At 44.5% G+C, this 20,088-nt stretch overlaps 1 protein-coding gene across 1 annotated transcript in view; it reads left to right on the top strand.

The window, feature by feature from the left end:
- Positions 1 to 20,088, top strand: part of actr1b (actin related protein 1B) — a 30,555-nt gene that overhangs the window by 4,052 nt on the left and 6,415 nt on the right. Inside the window, exon 4 of the mRNA XM_056290788.1 lies at positions 12,014 to 12,139. Coding sequence (XP_056146763.1) covers positions 12,014 to 12,139 — 126 coding nt within the window. The remainder of the gene's footprint in view (positions 1 to 12,013; positions 12,140 to 20,088) is intronic.

Raw genomic sequence — 20,088 nt, 5'->3', positions numbered from 1 at the left:
TTCAAGACGATTCAAAATGAGGCTCAGTAGTGTGTGTGGCCTCCACGTGCCTGTATGCACTCCCTACAACGTCTGGGCATGCTCCTGATGAGATGACGGATGGTCTCCTGAGGGATCTCCTCCCAGACCTGGATCAGGGCATCGGTCAACTCCTGGACAGTCTGTGGTGCGACACCGCGTTGGCGGATGGTACGAGACATGATGTCCCAGAGGTGCTCGATTGGATTCAGGTCTGGGGAACGTGCAGGCCAGTCCATAGCATCAATGCCCTCGACATACAGGAACTGCTGACACACTCTGGCCACATGAGGACGAGCATTGTCATGCATGAGCAGGAACCCAGGGCCCACTGCACCAGCATATGGTCTGACAATGGGTCTGGGGCTCTCATCCCGGTACCTAATGGCAGTCATGGTACCTCTAGCTAGCACGTAGAGGTCTGTGCGGCCCTCCAAGGATATGCCTCCCCAGACCATCACTGACCCACCGCCAAACCGGTCATGCTGGAGGATGTTGCAGGCAGCAGAACGTTCTCCACAGCGTCTCCAGACTCTCTCACGTCTGTCACATGTGTTCAGTGTGAACCTGCTCTCATCTGTGAAGAACACAGGGCGCCAATGGCGAATCTGCCAACCAAGATGTTCTCTGGCAAAGGTCAATCGGGCTGCACGGTGTTGGGCTGTGAGCACAGGCCCCAATTGTGGACGTCGGGCCCTCATACCATCCTCATGCATTCTGTTTCTCACTGTTTGAGCAGAAACCTGCACATTAGTGGCCTGTTGAAGGTCGTTTTGTAGGGCTCCGGCAGTGCTCCTCCTGTTCCTCCTTGCACAAAGGACCAGATAGCGGTCCTGCTGCGGGGTTGTTGTCCTCCTGCGGCCCCCTCCACGTCTCCTGGTGTACTGGCCTGTCTCCTGGTACCTCCTCCATGCTCTGGACACTGTGCTGGGAGACACATCAAATCTTCTTGCCACAGCACGCATTGATGTGCCATCCTGGATGAGCTGCACTACCTGAGCAACTTCTGTAGGTTGCAGATACCGCCTCATGCCACCTCTAGTGGTGAGGGCACTAGCAAAATGAAAAACTAACCAAAGATCGGCCAGAAAAGATGAGGACAGGCAAATGGTCTGTGGCCACCACCTGCAAATCCATTCCTTTTATAGGGGTTGTCTTCACCAACAGGTGAAATTGATTCACAAATCAGTGTTGCTTCCTAACTGGACAGGTTGATATCTCAAAAGTGTGATTGACTTGGAGCTACATTGCATTGCTTATGTGTTCCCTTTATTTTTTTGAGCAGTGTACATTGGCAATGCTAAGAAACACGGTAACAAGAGAATTGAGAAAAGCAAAGGCAGAAATCATCATCACAATCATTGAAAACTCTCACGGTAACTCAAAAGCCATATGGAGCCAGATTAAAAAATTAACCAGTCAAAACAACATCATAACAAAGCCAATGGAATTGACGCTCAATGACACAATCCTACAGAGCCCAGTTAATGTGGCACAAGCCCTCAATCAATACTTTGTTGAGTCAGTGACTACCATAGCTTAAAGTTTCACAGTTCAACAAAGCAATGCATGGACGGTACTAGTGATCCAGCACTATCATTAAGACCAGTGTCTGAGACGGAGGTTACAAAAGTAATCGCATCTCTCAAGTCTTCAAGGGCTAAGAATATCTCTTGTATGGACACACCCATGCTGAAAGAGATCAACTCCTCAATAGCTAAACCACTAACGCATATCATTAATACCTCATTGGGTCAAGTGAGGTTTCCCAACTCATGGAAGGCTGCGATTGTAACCCCTATACTCAAAAGGCGGTAACCCTCGTCTGACAGCTAACTACAGGCCCATCAGTATTTCACCCATAGTATCAAAGGTATTGGAAAAATTAGTTGCCAAAAAATTCATTGACCATCTCAACAATAGCTCCTTCCCACTGCACCCAATGCAATTTGGATTCAGGGCTAATCACTCAACCGAAACGGCTACATGCTAGTTCATAGAAAAAGTTAAGGCATCAATGGACAAAGGCGAGGCTGAAGGGGCTGTGTTCCTTGATCTATGGAAAGCATTCAATACCATTTATCATAACATCCTACTGCATCTACTACTACTATTACTACTACTTTCGGCTACCACTACTATTACTACTACTACTACTTTCGGTGATGGGAGCAGCCGTTAGGGGGCGCCACAGCAGATCATCCGTTTCCATCTCTTCCTGTCCTCTGCATCTTCCTCTGTCACACCAGCCGCCTGCATGTCCTCTCTCACCACATCCATAAACCTCCTCTTTGGCCTTCCTCTTTTCGTCTTCCCTGGCAGCTCCATATTCAGCATCCTTCTCCCAACATACCCAGCATCTCTCCTCCACATATGTCCAAACCATCTCAATCTTGCCTCTCTTGCTTTGTCTCCAAACCGCCCAACCTGAGCTTTCCCTCTAATATACTCATTCCTAAATCTGTCCTTCTTCATCACTCCCAATGAAAATCTTAGCATCTTCAACTCTGCCACCTCCAGCTCCACCTCCTGTCTTTTCATCAGTGCCACTGTCTCCAAACCATGTAACATAGCTGGTCCTACTACATAACATCCTACTGCATAAAATTTCAGTCTTTCCACAGAATTTGCCAACCTTATCAGATCCTACCTCTCATCTCGCTCCCAGCTTGTCAAAAACGATAATTATGCATCCAATTCTCTAGATCTATCAACTGGTGTCCCACAGAGCTCTATACTGGGTCCAATCCTATTCAGCATGTATATTAATGATATACCTTCTGTGTGTGGCACATGTGACATCTTAATGTATGCTGATGATAGTTATTTTTGCTCATGGTAAAACTACAGAAAAGTTTGCAATCAAGTTAACAGATGTTATGTTGAAGGTCACATCCTGGCTTAACCAATGTTGTCTGCAGTTGAATATGTTGAAAACAGTGTGTTTTTCTCAAAAGGCAACAGCATAAATACTGAGCAAGATATTCTCATCTAGGGTGAGAGACTACAAGTTGTCTCAGAATACAAATACTTAGGAGTACACATAGATTCAAACCTTGGCTTCAAAACCCACATCAAAAGGGTCTGCAATAAAATAAAGTTTAGTTTGGCAAATTTCAGGTTAACCAGAGACTTCCTATCAACTGAGGCATCAAAGATATACTTCCACTCAATGGTTGTTTCCTACATCACCTATTGTCTGATAAGCTGGACTAGCACTCTACAACATTAAACCACTGGAATCATTATACAAACAAGCACTCAAAACCTTAGACAAGAAGCTGTTCACTTTTCAGCATTGCCATATTCTAAAAAAGTATAATGTACTTTGTTGGGAAAACATTATCAAGTACAAAAATGTTTGCCTAATTTATAAGATCATGCGTGGTTTAGCTCCTTCTCCTCTGTCCAGCTTCATCAACTTCAAATCTACCACAAACAGAGCTACTAGAGGTACAGCTAGAGGGGACTGCACAATCCCACTCAGGAGAACTGCATTTCGTCAGGCTGTCTTCTCCTTTAGAGCATCACATCAATGGAGCTTAGTACCACAATCAATTGAAGAGTCCCCATCTTAGAGAGTCCCCTGTGTCCTGCCACAATGACTACCATCATTATGAAGTGCTTTGAGAGACTGGTCATGAAGCATATGAAGTCCAGCCTCCCCTCCACTCTGGACCCTCTCCAGTTTGCATACCACGCTAACCGCTCCACAGACGGATGCCATAACCTCTGCTCTTCATCCAGCCCTGTCCCACCTGGAGAGAAAGAACAGCTATGTGAGGATGTTGTTCACTGACTTCAACTCAGCTTTTAATACAATCATACCACAACAACTGATCGAAAAGCTGAGCCAGCTGGGCCTTAACACCTCCCTCTGCAACTGGGTGCTGGACTTCCTTACGGAGAGGCCACAGTCAGTGCAAATTGGCAAGATCACCTCCAGGACGCAAGATCACCTCCAGGATCATCACACTGAGCACCAGCGCGCCACAAGGCTGTGTGCTCAGTTCGCTCTTGTTCACCCTGCTGACTCATGACTGCACTGCATCATCCACATCCAACCTCATTATAAAGTTTTCTGATGATACCACAGTGGTAGGTCTCATCAGCAACAACGATGAGTCATCATACAGAGCAGAGGTGGATCAACTGGTGGCAAGGTGCAAAAACAGCAACCTCTCCCTAAATACAGGAAACATTAAGGAGGTCATTATTGACTTTGGAAAGACCAGCGCCCACCATACCCCTTTGACCATCAATGGTATGGACGTGGAGAGAGTTAGCAGTAGTGTTGTCACGATACCAAAATTTTGAGTTTGATACCAATACCAAGTTTAGTATCATGATACTTGATACTGAAACAATACCTGAAACTGAAATGATACTGATTTGATACTTGATACCTAATAGATCAGAAACATAATGTCCACAAGAGTTGATCATATTTTCAAATTCACAGTTCATTAACAACTTTGTAACACTGTGAGATTGCTGGAAAAGTCCCAAATAAGCTTGTTTTTTGCTGGATCTACAAGGCAGAAAAATATTGATTTAGTGTAAAAATTTTCAGAACACTTTCCACTTGTAAGGGAAGGTTCGATGTTTACCTCAATTCCAATGGTAAAGAAAATAATGGCCACATAGAACCTCTACATCTCTCTTTGGAGTGAATGGAGTCTGTGCCTGCTGTAGTCTTCTAAGGTGGAAGGGCAGTAAGCCCGCCAATGCCGCACCTTGTGTAGCTCACGTGACAAATTACCGACAGTGAGAAGGACCTGGTTAGTCTCCTTTGGAAATGTTTCTGGTGTAAGTTAGGGCCTTCTGAGCAATGGCTGTTTGTTTTCGGGATAAAGGGCTGTCGGACAAATTGCCTTTCGGTCCAATGGGACATTTTTCGGACTATTGGAGTTTCGGAATTATGGGCCATCGGAACAATGGCATGGCAGCACATGTAGCTAGTAGCCCTATGCTATTTAACTATTTAACCATTTTAAAAAGCACCAAAATGAGATCCCCAAATAACTGTAGCTTAATACATTTGTTGATTTGGAACTCACATTTTCTAATATGCTTGTCATGCTATTTACAATACAGGGTAGGTCTAACATCGCTATGCCATGTATCTCATATAATTTAGCAGCTCATCACCATCCTACCAGCTGGCTAGCCAGGTAGCTTATTCATTCTTGGAGAAGTCTTGGTGTCTGTCACTGAGGTGCTTGGTGAGGTTTGAAGTGTTTCCTCTTTTGCACGACACTGTTTTATAGCACCTTTTGCACACAGGCTTCATTATGTCAGTGGGTTCACCATCAGCATTGGCTCTGTAGGCAAAGTAGTCCCACAGTAGACTTCGGCAGCCCGTTTTGTTAACCAGTACAGGGCGTGGAGGTATTATTTTTAACTCTGAAGATGACACGCTGTTGTTTTCAGTTGTAGACATGTTGAGGCAGAGGCATTGGTTCTCTCTCTCAGTCGAGGCTGAGGCTCACGCTGTATCAACGGTGATGCATGCACAGGCGCATGTCCCCTGACCATAGGCCGTACACGCGCCTGACTTGCTACCTTGCTAGTACTGCCACCTAGTGGAGTTTCAGACAAATTATACATTTTATCCTCTCGTTCACGTTCACTGTAGACACATTTGACCTACAAGTACCGAATGTTGGGAAATTCTAATACTGAAACATTTTTAACAAAAAATTAGAAAAAAGTACCTAAATTTCGGTATACCATGCAACACTAGTTAGCAGTGTTAAGTTCCTGGGAGTTCACAACACAGAGGACCTCTGCTGGTCCTCACATGTCACTGCGCTCTCCAAGAAGGCCCAGCAGCGTCTTCACTTCCTGCAGTGTCTGAAGAAGGCGAGTTTTCCCCCCCACCCATCCTCATCACATTCTACAGAGGCACCATGGACGGTATTTTGACCAGCTGTATCTCTGTCTGGCATGGGAACTGCAAGGCCTCCGACCACAAATCCCTACAGCGGATAGTGAAGACAGCTGGAAAGATCATAGGAACTGCTCTCCCATCCATCCAGGCCATCTTTGACGCACGGTTCACCCGGAAGGCTCTTAGCATTGTGAAGGACCCCACTCACCCTTCTCACATCCACTTCACCCTTCTACCCTCTGGCAGGAGGTACCGGAGCATCCGTGCTGCCTCCACCAGACTAAGCAACAGTCTCATTCCTCAGGCTGTGAGGGTACTCAACAGCCTGAACACTTAGACCTTCCATAAAATGACTTTTTGACCGTCTTACTCACTGTCCGTGTCAGGTGTGCTTGTGATGTTTAGGTCTGTGAAGTAATTCTTGTTTTTAGTGCATTTTTTGTTTTTAATATTTAATGTGTGTTATTTGTTTTTATGTGGCACTGAGGCCCTTGTGAAATGTAATTTCCTTCCCTTGTATGTATGTGAAATGCATATAAGGTAATGACAAAAGCAGTCTAAGGCTATGTCTAGGTCTTAGTAGCACGTGTGTGTGTTTGCATGTATCAGAGAGAGCACGTGTCATAGAGATATTGGTGTCCGGTACTCGGGCTAAAAAAAATTGCAGACTTTGTCGGGCTGGGGCTGGACTAGGGTTTGAACACCATGGGTCAGGGCTGGACTAGGGCTGGGGTTTTTGGTCCATACGGGGCTCTTTTTTAAAGATGTAACCCGTTTTTTTTTTTAAACATAAGTGCCTTTCTATACCCTTTCACACTGGCCAAAAAAACCAAAGGCAGATGTTAGCGGGTTTTTTAGCCAGTGTGAAAATGCCACTAGATAGCTTTTTATGCTGGCATTTTCATAGGGAGAGCTATTTCAATGCATTAGCATTCTGTAATTGCTCCTGTATACGGGGTCAATTTTAAGGAAAAACTCTAGTTGTAGGGGCTACCAAGAGTTCCTTTTCCAGATGTCTCTCAAGAGTTGAGTTCGTCCCATATTGAAATCAATTTCTATTTTGCCACCGAAGATGAATTTTGATAACATGTAAATGCACGGTGGATACATTACATCCACATTGTATTCACTTACATTGTGGATTCAAGTCACATAGTAATTCCAGGGGTAAACGAGTTATATTTCTCAGTCTAGAACATCCAGGAAAAAAACCAAACACATTTTTGGGGTTACTTTAACTGATGAACACAGAAACTGTTGAACTTCTTTATATCAAGGACAGAGTCAAGCACAGGACTAATGGGATTCCTGCATTAGGAATGTAGTACACAACGTCTTATACATTAGTTAGCAATTGTACCACTCACGGGTTTCAGTTACTTGTCTATATAAACCTACCACTACATGTGTATTTGGAATCCATAAGTTTAATTAATCAATTAATTCCAGCCAGAACGTGGTAGGCGATACACAGTTACTGAGTGCCATACTAAACAAGTTTGACAAGACAATATTTAAAATTGAAGCAGAGAGACATTGTTTTGAGTGACCTCAGAACTGCTGTATGCCGTGGTTTGGTTGTAATGGCTTAATGCCATTAGCAAAGCTTTATTGGAATGTGTTTTGTCATGAGTGTCTTACATTGGCGGTGAGCTGTTTCAAAAGATAAAAATACATGAATTAAAATCGGGCGTGTCAACAAAAGTATAGGTAATATAGGCTTGGTCTAAGATCTCTTGTGACTCCACTCATCAATGTTTTACTTCATCTTATTTTATACAACCTTGTTTATAAGCATCATAGAGCAAAATAAACACAATTTGCATTATTATACCTTTAAAGAGCAGGGTAACCAAATTGATAAATTTGCTACAAAATACTTTATAAATGTGGGAGCTGTATTGCTGTTGACATGTTAAAATGTGTTGAACCATTTATAGAACTGATTTGCGGAGTTAGACCGTTTTTGGGTATTTTTTCCGTTTTCCTTTCTTGATTTTTTGGCCGGCTTCCTTGGTGACATCGCTGTCTTCCTTTCGGTGCCACGCCCCCAGAGTCTGAAACCAGTGGACGCTGCAGATTTTTACACGTTTTTGAAGCTTTGTTTTATATACTTCGCAACATTTTTAATCATACAGAATTGGCTGGGTGGTTACTGATATGTTTTCCTGGGGTATGGGTATCCCAAAACACAGATTTGAGCTCAGTTACCCGCCACTTTAAAGATGTAACCCATCTTTTTTTTCTTTCTTTTTTTTTTTAACAAAAAAAAAACATTTTTGATATCTTTGTGCTGGCATTTTCATAGGGAGAGCCATTTCAGTGTATTAGAGTTCTGTAATTGCTCCTCTCTAAAGGGGCCGATTTTAAGGGAAATTTCGTACATGGGGCAACCAAGAGTTAATTTTGAGATTGTCCCTGAAGAGTTGAGGTCGGCCCACATAAAGGTGAGCCAAACCAACACATTCATTCATTCATTGATCATCAGCCACTTCTCCGGGGTCGGGTCGCGGTGGCAGCAAGCTAAGTAGGGCAATCCAGACGTCTCTCTCCCCAGCAAAGCACTCCAGCTCCTCCTGGGGGATCCCAAGGCGTTCCCAGGCCAGACATGTAGTCCTTCCAGCGAGATCTGGGTCTACCCCGGAGTCTCCTCCCAGTTGGCCATGCCCGGTAAACCTCCAAAGGAAGGTGCCCAGGAGGCATCCTAATGAGATGCCCGAACCACCTCAACTGGCTCCTTTTGACACGAAGGAGCAGTGGCTCTACTCCGAGCTCCCTCCAGATGTCCAAGCTCCTCACCCTATCTCTAAGGCTGAACACCCTATGGAGGAAACTCATTTCAGCTGCTTGTATCCGCGCTCTCACCCTTCCAGTCACTACCCAAAGCTGATGACCATAGGTGAAGGTTGGAACGAATATTGACTGGTAAATTGAGAGCTTTGCCTTCCGGCTCAGCTCACGCTTCACCACAACGGTCCGGTACAATGTCCGCAATACTGCTGATGCTGCACCAATCCGCCTGTCAGTCGCTCACTCCATCCTACCCTCACTTGTGAACAAGACCCTGAAATACTTGAACTCCTTCACTTGAGGCAACAACTCATCCCCAACCCGGAGGGAGCAATCCACCATTTTCCGGTAGAGAACCATGACCTCAGACTTGGAGGTGCTGCCTCTCATCCCAGCCATTTCACACTCAGCTGCAAACTGCCCCAGTGCACGCTGGAGGTCGTGTTCTGATGAAGCAAATAAAATCACGTCATCTGCGAAGAGCATAGATGAAATTCTGAGGTTCCCAAAGCGGACACACTCCTCACCTTGGCTGCGCCTTGAGATCCTGTCCATTAATATCACAAACAGAATCGGGGACAAGAGACAGCCTTGGCGGAGTCCGAGACCCACCGAAATATGTTTGACTTTGTGCCGAGTGCAGACACAGCTCTCACTTTGGTTATACAAGGATTGGATGGCTTGTATCAACTGCCCCAGTACCCCATACTCCTGCAGTACCCCCAGAAGAGTGCCCCGTGGTACACGGTTGTAAGCCTTCTCCAAGTCCACAAACCACATGTAGACTGGCTGGTCAAACTCCCATGCCCCCCTGAGCACTTCCGCAAGGGTAAAGAATTGGTCCGTTGTTCCAGACCAACACAGTGATGACTTAATTCTTTTATAAAGTAGTAACTACTAATACGAGTTTTGGCTGCTCCCATTAGGGGTCGCCACAGTGAATCATCTGTTTCCATCTCTTCCTGTCCTCTGCATCTTCCTCTGTCACACCAACCACCTGCATGTCCTCACTCACCACATCCATAAACTTCCTCTTTGGCCTTCCTCTTTTCCTCTTGCCTGGCAGCTCCATTTTCATCATCCTTCTCCCAGTATACCCAGCATCTCTCCTCCACACATGTCCAAACCATCTCAATTTTGCCTCTTTTTTAAAAAGTCACACTGCCCTCATACATATCCTGCACCACTCCTACATACTTCTCTGTCACTCCCGACTTCCTTATACAATACCACACCTCCTCTCTCGGCACCCTGTCATATGCTTTCTCTAAATCTACAAAGACACAATGTAACTCCTTCTGGTCTTCTCTATACTTCTCCATCAACATGCTCAAAGCAAACATCGCATCTGAAGTGCTCTTTCTTGTCATGAAACCACAAATTTGATGTGTGGCTGCCCACCCTGACTGTCTGTTGCGGAAGCAACAGACAGTCAGCCACACAAATTCCATCCTAGTGAGCACAGGTTCACCCCAGGGCTGCGTCCTGAGCCCCCTCTTGTTTACCCTGCTAACCCATGACTGTGCTGCCAAATTTGACACCAACCACATCATCAAGTTTGCAGATGATACAACAGTCGTGGGTCTCATCAGCAATAATGGTGAATCTGCATACAGGATGGAGGTGGAGCAGCTAACAGCATGGTGCGAATCTCACAACCTCTCCCTGAATATAAGCAAAACAAAAGAGATGGTGATTGACTTCAGGAGGGCCGGCAGGCACCATCATACGCCGCTGACCATCGATTGTGCCACTGTGGAGAGGGTCAGTGACATCAAGTTCCTGGGAGTGCACCTGGTGGATGAACTGACCTCAACCGTTAACACCTTGGCCATCATTAAAAAGGCCCAACAGCTCCGGAGACTTAAAAAGAGCAAGCCTCCCCATTCCAGCCATCACCACCTTCTCCAGGTGCACCATTGAAAGCATTCTAACCTACGGTCTCACCTCCTGGTTCAGTAACTGCGAAGTGACCGAACAACACCAGCTGAACAGTATAGTGAAGACAGCTAGCCAAGATCATTTGTGCCCCCTCTCCCTTCCTGTTGGAGATTTACCATCAACGCTGTGTTCGCAGAGCCTCCAGTATCATTAGGGGCCTCCACCATCCACCTTCTCACAACCTGTTTTCACTCCCGCCGTCTAAGAAGAGGTACAGGAGCATCTGTGCTAAATCCAGCAGATGCTGAATCTAAATAGCTTCTACCCATATGCAGTCAGGATTATTAACAAACTGTGCCCCCCCCCCACACACACACGGTCATGCCCATCCACCTACCCTCTAACACCCCCCCCCCCCGCCCTGTTAGTGCTGGTCACTCGTTGACAGACACCGGCTGTCAACATTTAAACTGAAATGACACTTAAATGGACTTTGTTGCACTTGAATGGACTGTGTTGTTAATTGTTTGTGCTATTTTGTTTTGTACTCTCTGTTTTTATGTTTTTAGTGGTAACGTTTTTAGGGAGTTTTTGGATGTGTATTTTTATCTTTTCTGTTGCACTGCTGTGGGCTGGTAGAAATGGCATATGTGAAAATGACAATAAACTAAATCTTGAAATCTTGAAATTATCTTTTGTCCTGCTCATGTGTAGTAGAATCAAGCAAAAAAAAGTAAATGCCAATACATTATATAACCACAAGCACACACAACCACAAGGCTTGATAATTTGAGAAACTCAATGCAAAACACAACACCGATCAAAAAAGTTATCTTCACAGGTGAAGCTCGAATGTGATTCTATGTTTTGTAGGCAAAGTGGCATGCTTTATTGAGAACAATTTCATCATCATTTTGGCTTGTAAGTTTAGCTAGTTTCTAATCTGAGGATTTGCTAAATTTATTTCACAAGTTTACAGTTTGTTTATTTAACTGGTAGTCAAAGCTTGGGACATGACATGAAATGCGACCAAACAGAAACACATTATAAACTACGATCGATTAACAATCGATCAAAAACCTACCACTAAAAGGTGAGCAAACATGTAGTAGCAGCTAAAGACACTGAGGAGATGTTAAAATGTTAAATGAAATCTTAATAAACATTCCATTTTTATGTAGCGAAGATCTGATCCGATTATAATTGCGATAATGCTACTGTGTCAAAAGCTTATTATTATTCATCGAATAGATGCCTAATGTTCTCCGTCTTGGTTGCCCCATGGAAATACCAGTCGTCCCTGACAACTGGACTACCATACAAGTTGATCCATGCAAAATTTTCCTGGCATGTCATTACCACTTCAAATTTGCCAGCATTTATCTCCACCTTACCTATTTCTCTGCCTTTGTACTCCCTCTTTTTCTGTAGGAGCACAGGGGCTTGTTGTCAGTGCGGTATCCCATGGAGCATGGAATAGTAAAAGACTGGAATGACATGGAGCGGATCTGGCAATATATTTATTCGAAGGAGCAGCTTCAGACTTTCTCCGAAGAGGTAGGATCTTTTTCCCCCCCGTTACCCTCTTTCTAGTTAAAGGTGCAGTGAGTGTTAGAAATCAGCTGGTGTAATATTTGGATGTAATGGAGACCTGCGTATGTGTGTTTATCGACTGTTAAACCACATTTTGAGGTGTTGCATTCTGAAGTAGTAATGGATTGAACAGAAATTTGTTTTCATAGTTATCCACACCTAACTATTATGAAATTCACATGATATGCTAAGAAACATGCAGTCTGCAACCAATCAGGTGATTAGATGGAAGTCAGAAAGTCAAACCTTTAGACTGATTTTGAGTTCAGTATGTGAAATTCTATCTGAAATAGTGGTGTTCAGTATGCAAATGAACATCTTTTTGTACTAATCTTTAACATGAATTAAGTGTACTGAGTCACTAGCCTAAAAGATTCAAGCCCCTGAAATATACATGCTGATTAGCTGCTAACTCCCCCCTATTGTTGAAATTAATGGGTCCAGTTCAAAAAGCAGCCTGTCACAAAACTGTGTTAACTGTACATTCATGGCGACAACCAGCCAGTGGCTTAGATGTCAAAACACCTAAAGCACATCCCACTGGCCGTCAGTCAGCATGGCAGCCCAGTGACAAGACCATGGTAAAATGACTACAGTGAGTGACTGACCCTGAAAGACAGGAAATGCCCTATGGAGATCTTTAAGGCTGTTGACAAGATCTCAGTGCAATAGAGAGATAGGCCTAGATGGTTCCTGCAGACTCAGAAGATTCACTCACTATGCTGAAGATTTGGTGACCATGAAGACTCATTGATTCACTGGTGACTACATGTTGACTGAGTCGAAAATGAAACTTGTTGGCTTGAGAAATTACTGAACACTAGCTCTAAGTATATTCTATCAGGTTATATCCGCGGTTTACTGTGATGATGTAAGGAATAAGGAGTGCTTCTTTGACGCCTTTATAGGAATAAAAAATGATAAATCACTATTTTATTGGGGTGGCACAGTGGTTAGCACGGTCGCCTCACAGCAAGGGGGTGCTGGGTTCGAGCCCCGGCGTAGTCCAACCTTGAGGGTTGTCCCGGGTCGTCCTCTGTGTGGAGTTGCATGTTCTCCCCATGTCTGTGGGTTTTACACTAGACTGTCATGTCAAACCAACCATTGGCTCCCTGGCAGACATCCCACTAACAAAAAGAGGTGTCGGAGTAGGGTTGCGCACCAGATTGAGCTAGCGCCTGTTCAGACCACCTCCTCCCTTCATCATCCTAGTAAATGTAGGATTGACCAACTGTTCCGTAATCAAATTAAATAAATTACAGTCTTGGACTGGTGGCACGGTGGCTCAGTGGTATGCGCGGTCGCCTCACAGCAAGAAGGTCCTGGATTCAAGCCCTGAGGTAGTCCAACCTTGGGGGTCGTCCCGGGTCATCCTCTGTTTTGAGTTTGCATGTTCTCCCCGTGTCTGCATGGGTTTCCTCCGGGTGCTCCGGTTTCCTCCCACAGTCCAAAGACATGTAGGTCAGGTGACTCTGCCATACTAAATTGTCCCTAGGTGTGAATGTGTGTATGTGTGTGTGTGTGTGTGTGTGTGTGTGTGTGTGTGTGTGTGTGTGTGTGTGTGTGTGTGTGTGTGTGTCTGTTGGCCCTGTGATGGTCTGGTAGCCTGTCCAGGGTGTCTCCCCGTCTGCCGCCCAGTGACTGCTGGGATAGGCTCCAGCATTCCCGCGAGCCTGAGTAAGGATAAGCGGTTTGGATAATGAATGAATGAATGGATGAACAGTCTTAAGACTATAAAACTAAATTGCTCATATGTTTGCTGTTATTATTAATTAATTGTCTTTATCACGTACTATCATTAGGCTGTTATTGTAATTATTATGTTATTGAGAGATAAAGGCAAAATCGGACTGCAAGGTGTCTTGATGCGTGCTCAATAATCCAGGTAAGAAAATCCAAGAAAGCTGAATCGCTTCATCTGGACACAACATTAAGTGAGAGAAATGTTTCATCACTCATCTAAGTGACTTTGTCAGTCACAGCTGACTGCAGGTATCCCCCAACCTTATGAACAGCACAGTTTTATAACGACCAAACCCAACAATCAGTTTCATATGGAAATTGCCTTGACCATTAACTAGAGTTACACTGGCCATGTGTATTATTCACAGAGGATTGGGGAGTAGTTGCAATCACAGCATTGTGATGTTGTGTCCAGATGAACTGATTCAAATTTCTGGGATTTCCTTACCTGGATTATTGAGCATGCATCGACATTTTGACTCATTTTGGTGAGAATTGCCTTCAACTTGTACGTGAGTACGAGCGAACAGCACGTTAAAATGGCAGACTACAGGGACCACCAGAGATTCAGCCTCAGGTGGAGACGGAGCAGGATTACACCTAAGAGCCTGCAAATCAAATCTTCTGTCAAGGGCCACCGAGCTAGCACGAGCCTCCAGAAAGCACAGAACAAGCTGTTGAACGAACAGATGAGACAAACTAATTTCATCATTGACACTTAGAAAGCCAAAGAGGAGCAGACCCAATAGAGAATTACATCGCGTCTAGATGAGACCACTTTCCAACATGTGATTGCGTTCACGAAGACTCTTCTAGCAAGACATGAAAAATTGAAAACCGGGCAGCAAAAGAAGTTCAACCTACTTGCTACAAGCCAGAGACATCGGCGGACAACGGACAGTGCCCGTAACAGCAGACCAAGAGATGGATACCAGACACACGCCAGTGATGTGGACAAGTGGGTGAAAATTCTATCACCAGACAACTCTCCCAGGTGGAGAAAGACATCCTTGCTAAGGAGCTGGATATTGCTGTCACATCAAGACAAACCCTGCTAGTGGAACTGATCAAAGCCACGGAATCAGCAATCTGTAACAAAGACATCACGGACCTGTAAGCGGAGCTACTGCAGACGAAAGATTCAGCCTTGAACCTGCCTACTGTGTTCTTGGTACAAAGCTACCATTTATACGTTCCCACATGGATAGTTGCATCAGATGCAAAAACAGAGCAAATTGCACTCCGCTGCAAAACTTTATGGGCATGTTTGCACTATCAGCGTCTTCAGAGAGTTGGTGGTAACTGACGCGCATTTATAAGGTGTTGACATGGATATTTCGGAGAATATCACTTTTTGATTTAACTGAAACTGAAATAAGTTGCAGATACAGGTTGCCAGGCTTAACAATGCTTGCTACACTTGATGACATCAAGGATGACATTGAACCTGTCTACTGTGTTCTTGGTAAAGAGGATGAAGAGTGGAAAGGCAGTTGGTCCAGATGACATACCTGTGGGGGCTTGAAGGTGTTTATGAGAGATGGCGTTTTTAACTAGATTGTTTAAGAATCTTGAAAAATGAGAGGATACCTGAAGAGTGGAGAAGAAGCATACTGATACCGAGTTTCAAGAATAAGGGTGATGTGCAGAGCTGTAGTAACTACAGAGGTATAAAGTTGATCAGCCACAGCATGAAGATATGGGAAAGTAGTGGAAGCTAGGTTAAGAGAAGAGGTGATGATTTGTGAGCAGCAGTATGGTTTCATGCCAGGAAAGCACTACAGATTAGATGTTTGCTTTGAGAATGTTGATGGAGAAGTATAGAGAAGGTCAGAAGGAGTAACATCGTGCCTTTGTGGATTTCGAGAAAGCGTATGACAGGCTGCCAAGCGAGGAGGTGTGGTATTGTATGAGGAAGTTGGGAGTTGCAGGGAAGTATGTAGTGCAGGATATGTGTGAGAGCTGTGTGACAGTGGTAAGGTGTGCGGTAAGAATGACAGATGGGTTCAAGTTAGAGGTGGGATTACATCAAGGATCAGCTCTGAGCACTTGTTTGCAATGGTGAGAGGTTGACAGACGAGATCAGGCAGGAGTCTCCATGGACTATGATGTTTGTGGATGACATTGTGATTTGTAGTGAGATTAGGGAGCAGGTTGAGGGGATCCTGGAGAGGTGGCGATATGCGCTGGAGGAAAGAGGAATGAATGTCAGTAGGAGCGAGACAGAATACAAATGTGTGAATGAGAGGGAGGACAGTGGAATGGTGAGGATGCAAGGAGACACATCACCTGAAGCTCAATCTGGACAAGACAGAACTGATGTTCCTCCCGGGGAAAGGTTGCCCGCACCGAGACCTGCCATCACCATTGACAACACCGTTGTGACGCCAAATCAGACTGTGAGGAATCTGGGTGTGATCCTGGACGACCAACTGTCGTTTGCTGAAAACGTTGCATCGGTTGCTCGCTCCTGCAGATTTCTCCTCTATAACATCAGGAGGATTCGCCCATTCCTCACCAACGAGATGGCACAGGTGCTCATCCAGGCTCTGGTCATCTCCCGGCTGGACTACGGCAACTCCCTCCTTGCTGGCGCCCCGGCGTCGGCCATCAGACCTCTGGAGCTTGTTCAGAAAGCTGCAGCTCGTCTGGTGTTCAACCGCCCTAAGTTCTCCCACACAACTCCCCTTCTCATGTCCCTACACTGGCTCCCAGTAGCTGCTCGCATCCAGTTTAAGACTCTGGTGCTAGCCTACAAGGCAGTGAAAGGAACAGCTCCTTTCTATCTCCAGGCCATGGTCAAGCCCTACACCCCCGCCCGACCACTTCGCTCTGCTGCCTCGGGACACCTGGTTGCCCCATCGCTCAGAGGCCCTTGCTACCAATCGACCCGGTCACGGCTCTTTTCTGTCCTGGCCCCACAGTGGTGGAATGAACTCCCCACTGATGTCAGGACAGCGGAGTCGCTGCCCATCTTTCGGTGCAGGTTGAAAACTCACCTCTTTAAGAACTACTACCCTGTTACTTGTTCTTAGCACTTATTGTATTCACTCATTTAAAAAAAAAATCTCTTTCTGGCACTTTTACTTTAGCACTGGTTTTGCTCTTAGATGCTTGTTTAGATGCACTTATGACCTCTGATGACTAGTAGTTCTCCTGATTTCCTACGTTAAATGATGCACTTATTGTAAGTCGCTTTGGATAAAAGCGTCGGCTAAATGACTGTAATGTAATATAATGTAATGAGTAGAGGTGATGAAGGTATATGAGTTTAAATACTTTGGGTCAAATGTTCAAAGTAACGGGGAGTGCAGAAGAGATGTGCAGAACAGAGTGCAGGCAGGGTGGAGTGGGTGGAGAAGAGTGTCAGGAGTGATTTGCGACAGAAATAGGGCTGGGTATTGTCAAGAACCTCACAATTCAATTCAATTTCGATTCTTAAGGTCACGATTCGATTCGATTCAATTCGATATTGATCCAATATACTTCGATATTGATTCAATAATACTTGTAGATGACAAAAATACCCAAATTATTCATTAGAGTACCTTCTGATATTTGTTATATAATAATGTGTGCATTATTTGTATTGGTCTAGAACAAACTGACCCAAAAATGTATTTTACCATTTCATTATGCTTTAATGAATAGAAAAGAGCTCTGGTCTGCAGAACATTTGACTCTAATTCCCACTCATTAGAAATGAAATGAGAAGTGATAGTAACATATGGGTCCGTCGCTCTGGAGGTCAACCATTGCAAGTAAGTGCTAGTCTCTCTGCTGACTTTAACGACTCGACGACGGCTTCCTTCACCTCCATGTACAGCTTTGGAACAGCGACTTCTGTCATATGTTTTCGTGTTGGTGTGGCGTAGCGTAGCGTGGTTCCAGTGTGTGTACCATCTTCTTAAAGCCCTTGTTTTCCACGACACTGTACGGGCCTAGGTCCTTACAGATGAAGATCGCCACAGACTCTGTTATCTTCTGTGCACGCACAAAGCTTGACTGTAGTTTGCAGACAAAGGATTTGTCTAGCTGCATTTGTTTGCAATCCACAGGTTTAGCTTTAGCCGCAGGTTGCAAAACTTCTGCGTGGTGTCGGCTCAAATGGTTGCGTAGGTTCATCGTATTGTTGCAGTATTTTAATACTGACTCGCAAAGCTTACACACGACATGACTTCTATCGACTTCCTCTGTTCCGGTTTTACATCTGAATCCAAAATGTGTCCAAACATCGGATTTTAAAGTTGTAGGCGCCGACTTTAAAGCGTTACTACTGCCCGTTTCTGTCGCCATTTTGTTGAATAAACAAGTGTTATTTGCGTTGTACGGAGGCCCCACTTCACCAAACAACCTTTGTTCAGTCAAGTGGGGGCTCCGTACAACACAAATCACACTACGCCCACAATGGAGTGGAGCTTCATTACAACGGAAATAATCGATTTCAGGATTTTCTGAATCGGTATTGAATTGGGAAAAAAAAATATTGCAATGTATTGTTGAATCGATTTTTTTACCCAGCCCTTGTATGACTTGGAGATGGTGGCACTGACAGAAAGACAGGTGGTGGAGCTGGAGGTGACAGAATTGAAGATACTAAGATTTTCATTGGGAGTGATGAAGAAGGACAGGATTAGGAACGAGTATATTAGAGGGACAGCTCAGGTTGGATGGTTTGGAGACAAAGCAAGAGAGGCAAGATTGAGATGGTTTGGACATGTGTGGAGGAGAGACGCTGGGTATATTCGGAGAAGGATGCTGAAGATGCCAGGCAAGAGGAAAAGAGGAAAGGCAAAGAGGAGGTTTATGGATGTGGTGAGGGAAGACCTGCAGGTGGCTGGTGTGACAGAGGAAGATGCAGAGGACAGGGAGAGATGGAAATGATGATCCGCTATGGTGACCCCTAAAAGGAGCAGCTTAAAGAAGAAGAATTCTTATGAGATTTTGGTTCAAAAATAGTGAACCATTCTTTCTTTCAATGATATTCTGTTATTAGTTAGTAAGCTCATAACATTTTTTTTGGGAAATTCAACGCTAGATAACACTGTGTAACATCTGAGACTAACATCATGGTAGAAATGCACTAGAATTATTCTAACTAGTTCTATTCTGTCTAGTTAGTTTTTCTGATTAGTTAACTTATTGTTAGCTCTCAGTCATCGCAAGCTGAGATTTCTGGGATGAAAGTGGCTAGAGTTACATGAATATAAACAAACGTTTATTTATTACTTAAAAACATAGTTATCAACCACATTATTATGTTTGAAGTTAAGTGGTCACATTTAAAGTTAAGCAGTCACATCCAAACAACCAAGCCTTGTGATATTCAGTCTCCTCAGACTGAATCTCAAAGGGGGATGTTCTCAGATCACCACTTAATCATCTGATTGGTTACAGACCGCTTACCCTTGTTTCATTGTTTCAGCCAGACATAGCACACTGCCTTATGACTGCAACAGTTGATTTTTTTCATTAGGTCACAGAATCATTACCACCTACTCTATGATATGGCTTTTAGCAAACTCTAGGCATTCTGTCATGTGCCTTTTTCAGGAGTGGCTTCCTTCTGGCCACTCTGCCATACTTGTGAAGTGCTGCACTGACTGTTGCACTTCTGGGAAGATGTATTACCACAGTCAATGAATTCTATAGTTCTGTCAGGCTGTGGAGCTACTAAAACAAAGCCCTCAGGCAGCGGCATTATTTGTTCTGAGTTACTGGTAAGCATGATAGTGACCCCATATAGTGAGAGACCTAGCCTGTAGTTAGGCAGTAGCTCCAGAGGGAGCCAGATCTTTTTAGTATCCATATATTTTCATTTCCCAAATTGAATAAATCCTTTGTTTGTTTATCATGTAATGCCTGTGAACCTCTCAGTCAGGGGCTCTACAGCTGAACTGTCCATATTTGATTGCTGTGAAACATTCAAACTCCTCTTTCAGGTCCATTCCTTTTGCACCTGTCAGTGATTCTTGAGTTCAGGGTCACTTTCTTGACCAAGCTCTTTCCACCCAGATGCATGGCTTGGTCATAGAACCAGCTGCAGGAATGAGCTGGATAATAGGGCTGATTCGAATACCATTTTATGGGCTGCTGAACTTTGGTAGTAATCAACAGCAAACAAAGAAACAGGTGACGGCCATGAGCTCCTCCACACTCACCGAGGTCCA

This window comes from Lampris incognitus, chromosome 12, assembly GCF_029633865.1.
Source record: "Lampris incognitus isolate fLamInc1 chromosome 12, fLamInc1.hap2, whole genome shotgun sequence".
Lineage (NCBI taxonomy): Eukaryota > Metazoa > Chordata > Actinopteri > Lampriformes > Lampridae > Lampris > Lampris incognitus.
This window is presented reverse-complemented; position numbering and strand designations above follow the sequence as displayed.